The 5,868-nt window shown below is 39.0% G+C and overlaps 1 protein-coding gene across 1 annotated transcript; it reads left to right on the top strand.

Moving 5' to 3' along the window:
* Positions 1-631: 631 nt before the first annotated feature.
* On the top strand, positions 632-5,588 carry LOC120742718 (myelin-oligodendrocyte glycoprotein-like). Its single transcript, XM_040046157.1, has 5 exons — positions 632-1,041; positions 3,735-4,112; positions 4,277-4,357; positions 4,803-4,918; positions 5,026-5,588. Exons 1-5 carry the CDS (start codon positions 954-956, stop codon positions 5,047-5,049), a joined length of 687 nt encoding a protein of 228 aa, XP_039902091.1. The 5' UTR covers positions 632-953; the 3' UTR covers positions 5,050-5,588.
* The last annotated feature ends 280 nt before the right edge of the window (positions 5,589-5,868 follow it).

Raw genomic sequence — 5,868 nt, 5'->3', positions numbered from 1 at the left:
AATATAATGACATTTAAATTTGCAGAAATATGACATCATGCAAAATCGCCCATGATGCAGTTATTGACAGGAATTAGGTTCTTTTAAATGTGGTCGTTAAGAGTGTTGCATCGCACCAAAAAAGGTTGTTGGCTGGAATCGTCTAGGCTGAATTGTGTCTTTGACTTTGGCTGTGAGTATCTACACCTACCCACTACAGTGTGGGTGTAGATGTGTAGACCTTTCACTCTTGTGTCATCGGCTTCACTCCATCCACCCTCTCTCTAAATTCCCCTGAACCAGGTCCCTGAACTGGATAAGATGTAAAGAGAATTAATATGTGTGTGGATTAAGATTATTACGCTGGAAACACAGTTAGAATAACTAAAACTTAAAAACGTGTTTAAAAGCGGGAGTAGACAAAATGGAAACTAAACGCACGTCAGCAGGAAGCCACTGCTCCTTCTTATTTTACTTTCACTTTCAGACTCAGAGCCGCACATGAAGCGCTTCCTTCCTTCATGTTACTGAAGAAAACAGCCTGTTTTATCATTTTTTCTCGTCTCCATGAAGAGAATGGTGGTGACGATCAGCTAATTAAGCTCCTGTCTGAACAGGTGAGCTGCTTCTTCTCTGTCATTCAGCTTTTGTGCAACTCTTGCTGGGATTTGTAAATATTTGTCATTTTATTTGCCCGCGCTCTTGAACTGCAGGTTAATTAAAAATCGAAATAAATAGGAACTAACTGCTGCTTTTGACTTTTGTGGGCTGTTAACTTTTTACTGTTTACTGTAAACAACCAGACAGTAATTAATAGGAATTTCCCGTCACTTGATTTGGAGTTTTTCAGGGGGGGCCTGGGACAAAAAAATAAGCGCTTTAAAATTGTTGCGAAGTGGGCGGAGGGAGAGAGAGTAGACAGACTTGTATTTATCAGCTGCTGTCAGTCAGCGTCTGTCTCACACTCACTGTAGATGGATGTAGCAGAGTTTAGGTGCAGTGTGTCTCTCTCAGCTTTAAAGCTCACCTTTATGCTGCTTTTCGCTCTCTCACCTGTTGAAGGTAAGATTGCTCTGCCATATGAGTCCAGTTTTGTTTAAGCTTTAATTCATGTTAGTCGTATTTTTGTTTCCGATGCACCTTGAGCGCCTGTCAATGATGCAAATTATTAAACTTGCTTTAGTTACAAATATAATTTAATGGGAGTATTTAAAAACAGTGGCAAACTCAGTGATGATGTAGCAGCAGTCTGTTATACTGGCTGATGTTGCAGATGTTTCACACTGTAAATAAAAGCAGACGCTGTATTCAAGTGTAAATTAGTCTAAAAATACTGCACCAAAAATTGTGCCTTACTCTTCTGTGTAAAGTTATGTTGGGGGTTTAGAAAGGAAGCTCAATTTTTTTATTATTATGCTATCAGAGTTTAGCTATTTCTTTTAGTTTATAGGTCTATATATATTGTGTTTGGAAATAAAACAGATGTTTAAATCATAAATAACTGAGCTGAATCTATTAGTCAGGTTTGAGCATTTCACTATAGAAGTTTCTAGTTTCTGTGTCAGTTTAAAGATTTTTACTAACTTAATTCATTTATTTTTAAACCTGTAGCTAAACAGCCAAATAGAAACTTTCTGAAATGGTCAGTTATTTTGGGATGGTGGTGATAATTAGCTGTGAAAATGATTCATTTTATTAATGCTTGTATAGAGACACGTGTAGCATCAACCAAAGCTACATTTCCACAGTGTTTACAGCCTGAGCCAAGCTAGCCTTCAGTGCATGTTGTAAATGAGCCACTAAGCTATAATACATGAATTGAACCATGTAAAGAAAGAAGGAAGAGCACAAAACATTCAGGTTATAAACAAGGATAAAGTGCATGCAACTGATTCCTTTTTGTTAACTGACGTGTAAACGGTGACAGTCAGGATCCACTTTGCTCTCCACATGCTTCGCAAACAGAGGAATCTTTCTGTCAGTGATTTGATTTTGCTCGTCTTAATCTTCTTAATCACTGTTTTTGAAGTTACAGGTGCTCTTTTGTTCTATTTACCATTATTATTTTACTTTTAGAATAATGTAACTTACATTCAATGCAAGAATACGATGTAAAGACCTGAAGCCTGCCCCACAGCTGTGTGGAGATTTGGGTCTATTTTAAAACAGGCTTTGGTTCTAAAATTAAAGCTGTGCTGATTTCAGAGACCCAAACCTGTCCATGTTGCACATTTTACTGAGATGCATGTTTAACACTGTTAGAGCTGCACTTTTTCAGCATTTATCAGCAGCCATGAGACAGTTTCTGCCTCCCTCTCACTGTAGATGGATGTAGCAGAGTTTAGGTTCAGTGTGTCTCTCTCAGCTTTATGCTGCATTTTGCTCTCAAGTCTATTGAAGGTAAGATTTCACTGCAATTAAAAAAGTAATAATTCTGAAATACTAGTTACTTAATTTCTTTAGAAAACATTTAAGCTTTAATTCATGTTAATCATCTTTTTTTGGCCGTGCTTCTGATGGGCTGTCACCGTGTTTACACTTGAGAGTAACAATTGACGGAAAAGTGTGGACGTTATACCAGTTTTTAAATTGTGTTGATAGACCACATAAAACCAGAGTTGTGATAAAAATATAAGCAATGTTTGGTTTTCTTCCTGAATACTACCGTTGTTTATATTTACTGTGGGAAGAAACTGTAAAAACGACGTTTTATAAGGAATAAGGTTTATAAGGTTTTATAAGAAAAACGCTCGAAAGCACTCTCCACCTGTGAGCAAAAAAAATACCAAAAAAAACCCAGCTTTTCCTATTTGTCGAAAAATGTACCATGTCGACCAATCAAAAAATGAATGATATGGCAACATGGCATTTAGATGTTTAGGAAAGAGGGAAGTTTTAGGCGTGACGGCGGTGTTTTGAGATGTGAGAGATTTGCGACGTTTAGCGCAAATTTTGTGTAGTTAGTGTGTAGTGTAGTCAATAGTTTTGTTGTGTGCGTGAGAACAATGAGGCGACTGCTGAATGTTACAGGTGTTACAGCAGTGATACATCTCCTGTTGTCAGGCCTGCAGGTATCAGGCTGTTGTTCTCCTTTATCTCATAGTGGACAGAAATTATTTTTTGGAGTGGCACAAATAATTTGTGTGGCATCAAATTTGATGCAGAACAGCTGATTGTTCTGTAAATAGTTTGAAATGTTTATTTAAAAAACGCCTTGGCTGCATTTTTAGGAGAGAGTTACAGGACTCTCTCCCAGACCACAGACTCATAATACAAGTCAGAGCTTTATATAAAAAAAAAAAGTTGTGTTTTCAAAATTGGAGTTCAAGTTATTTTTACTTCCAATAGTGTTAACATACTACACAGATCATGAACAATTTCAATGATTTTTTTTTAATTTTCATTGTAAGTGGGCTAAAGCAGTTAATTAAAAGTAGTCTAACATAAATGTAAATGCTGTAATTTGATTATTTTTAATAAACCATGTAACTTGGATGGATTCAATGCTGGCGTGACCACAGTGCACATGTCTGCTGTTGCTCACAGTGGTCCACGAGATCGCTCAGGGAGTTTGTGTGTTCGCTCAGACACATGAAAAATTAGAGGGAACATTGGACACAGGTGTAGAGGTGCTAAAAAGTTAACATTAACATTTTTTTATTGCACTTGGAAGTGTTTGATGAGAAAGGAAGACATTTTTGAAAACGTCAGACTTGGTTTTCAGCAGGATGTGTGTCTTTATTTCTCCTCCTCAGGTCACTATCATGTGGTCGGATCACTTCAGCCTATCCTGGCCGCTCCAGGTGATGATGTCATCCTGCCGTGTCGCGTGGAGCCAAAGTTTAATGTGGCGAGGTTGACGGTGGAGTGGTCGAGACCCGATCGTCGCCCTGACCCCAACGACCGTCTGAGTCGAGTGGATTATGTTCATCTTTACAGAGACGCCCGAGAGGTCCCCGACATGAAGATCCCATCGTACGTCGGGAGGACGGCGTTGTTCACAGACGGCCTGAGAGAAGGAAACATCTCACTAAGAATCACTAATGTGACACTAGAAGATGAAGGAAGATACAAATGTTTCATCCCAAAGTTAAAGAGTCAAACACAGTCTTCAATTGTTCATCTGATTGTTGGTGAGTCAGACTGAAAAGATTTTTGTTGTTTGGTTTCAAACTTGCCTTAAAGACCGGTGTGCTTGGGTTATTTTACCAACAACTTATTTTGGTGTTGCTCCTTAAAGACTTCTGGATATTATTTTATTGTAAATAATTAAATGTTCTTACAATCTTATATTCAGCTGAAACTATGACAACAGAGACGCCACTGCATCCTGAAACTCTCCAAACTCCTGAGCCGATGGACGAGTTTCACAGTAAAGGTGAGAACATGAGGAACAAATCAAGACAATTAAAAAGTCTTGAATGGATCTAAATCACATTTATGATGCAGTTTTCTCTCACTGATGGCAGCCTCTCTGTGTAGTCCTCAAAATGTTTAACGTGCGCTGCTTTATTTTGAAGTAGATGCAGGAAGTGTAGTGTAATATCCTGGGAGCAGCTCTGCAGATCTCTTTATTTATTTCTGTGAAGCAGTAAATGTATCAGTTATTCTCTTGTGGTTTTTGACAAAGTCATGTTTGCTGCCCTGAGAATTCTGGGACTTGTAGCATTAAAGTGACCGTCAGGACTGATATCTCAGTAATTCTAACTTCATTTCACTGTTATGTAACTTTGTGTAACTTCTGTGCTTGATAGTTTAATAAATGTGACATGTCATGTTGTGTCCTACAGTAGATCTCATCTCTGTTTGGTTTTTCCTGGCAGGTGGTTTGTCCCGTCGGAGCCGACTGATCCCACTTGTGGTTTTCTGTGTTTTTATGCTGCTCTGTGTCGCAGTCGCAGGAGGCTGGTTCATTGAGTCAAAGTGTAAAAAAACAGAAGTATGTTGATCTTATGCATTTATCTCATGATTGAAGGATGGAAATGAAAGGACATTGTTGTTAAAAAAAATTTTTTTCATTTTCATTTTTTTCATTCTTTACTCCAGCTCGAGAAAGGACCTCCTAACTAGGTGCCTTGCTCATGGACGTGCCTTGCTCCCAAACTCCCAGTTGGGATTCAGGAGACGGATACCCTCTCTATTTTTAGGATTAGGTGTAAAACTTTCCCTTTTAATAGCTAGGGATTGAGACCTAGCTTTATGACCTAGCTAGGGCTTGACAGCAAAGCTCTGCTGAGGGTGGCGAGATCAGCACAGCGCATCACCAGGACTGAACTACCAGCCGTTGCATGAGGAAGACGCAGCGGATCCTCTCTTATCCCAGCCACAGACTTTTCACACTCCTGCCATCCAGCAGGTGGTTCAGGACCATCCAGACCCGCACTACCAGATACAGAGACAGTTTTTACACACAAGCCATCAGACTTTTGAACTGCTGACATTCTATACACATCATTACACACTCATTACAATTAAAGGACTCTACACACTGCCACTTCAAAAATGCCACTTAAATGCTCATTGCACAAGTTTTGCACAACCTGTAAATAACAACTTGTCTTAAATTCACTAAATATTTAATACTTTTTATTCTTAATTTAACTGCACACATGGGGTTAGTACTGTTTCCTCACAGCAGGAAACTCCTGGTTTTGAATTCCTCATCTGGCCTGGGCCTTTGTGAGGTTTGCATGTTCTTCCCATGTCTATGCGGATTCTCTCTGGGTACTCCAGCTTCCTCCCACACTCCAAAGACATGAAGTCAGTGGGTTTAGGTTAAATGGTGATTTTAAGCTGCCCATAGGCAAGAATGGTTGTCTTTCTCTGTTTTAACCCATACATATTCAGACTAAAACCTGAGGACCAAACTGGTTTAGATAATAAGAAGTC

Source organism: Simochromis diagramma, unplaced genomic scaffold, assembly GCF_900408965.1.
Source record: "Simochromis diagramma unplaced genomic scaffold, fSimDia1.1 OVJJ01000338.1, whole genome shotgun sequence".
NCBI classification, from domain to species: domain Eukaryota; kingdom Metazoa; phylum Chordata; class Actinopteri; order Cichliformes; family Cichlidae; genus Simochromis; species Simochromis diagramma.
The sequence above is the reverse complement of the archived record's forward strand: the minus strand, read 5'-3'. Positions and strand labels throughout refer to the sequence as shown.

Excerpts from the sequence above, each read along its gene's own strand:
- LOC120742718 (XM_040046157.1), top strand. The coding sequence starts at position 954 with ATGGATGTAGCAGAGTTTAGGTGCAGTGTGTCTCTCTCAGCTTTAAAG. Across the intron at positions 4,113-4,276 it reads AATTGTTCATCTGATTGTTG|CTGAAACTATGACAACAGAG; the intron begins GTGAGTCAGACT and ends TCTTATATTCAG. Across the intron at positions 4,919-5,025 it reads CAAAGTGTAAAAAAACAGAA|CTCGAGAAAGGACCTCCTAA; the intron begins GTATGTTGATCT and ends TCTTTACTCCAG.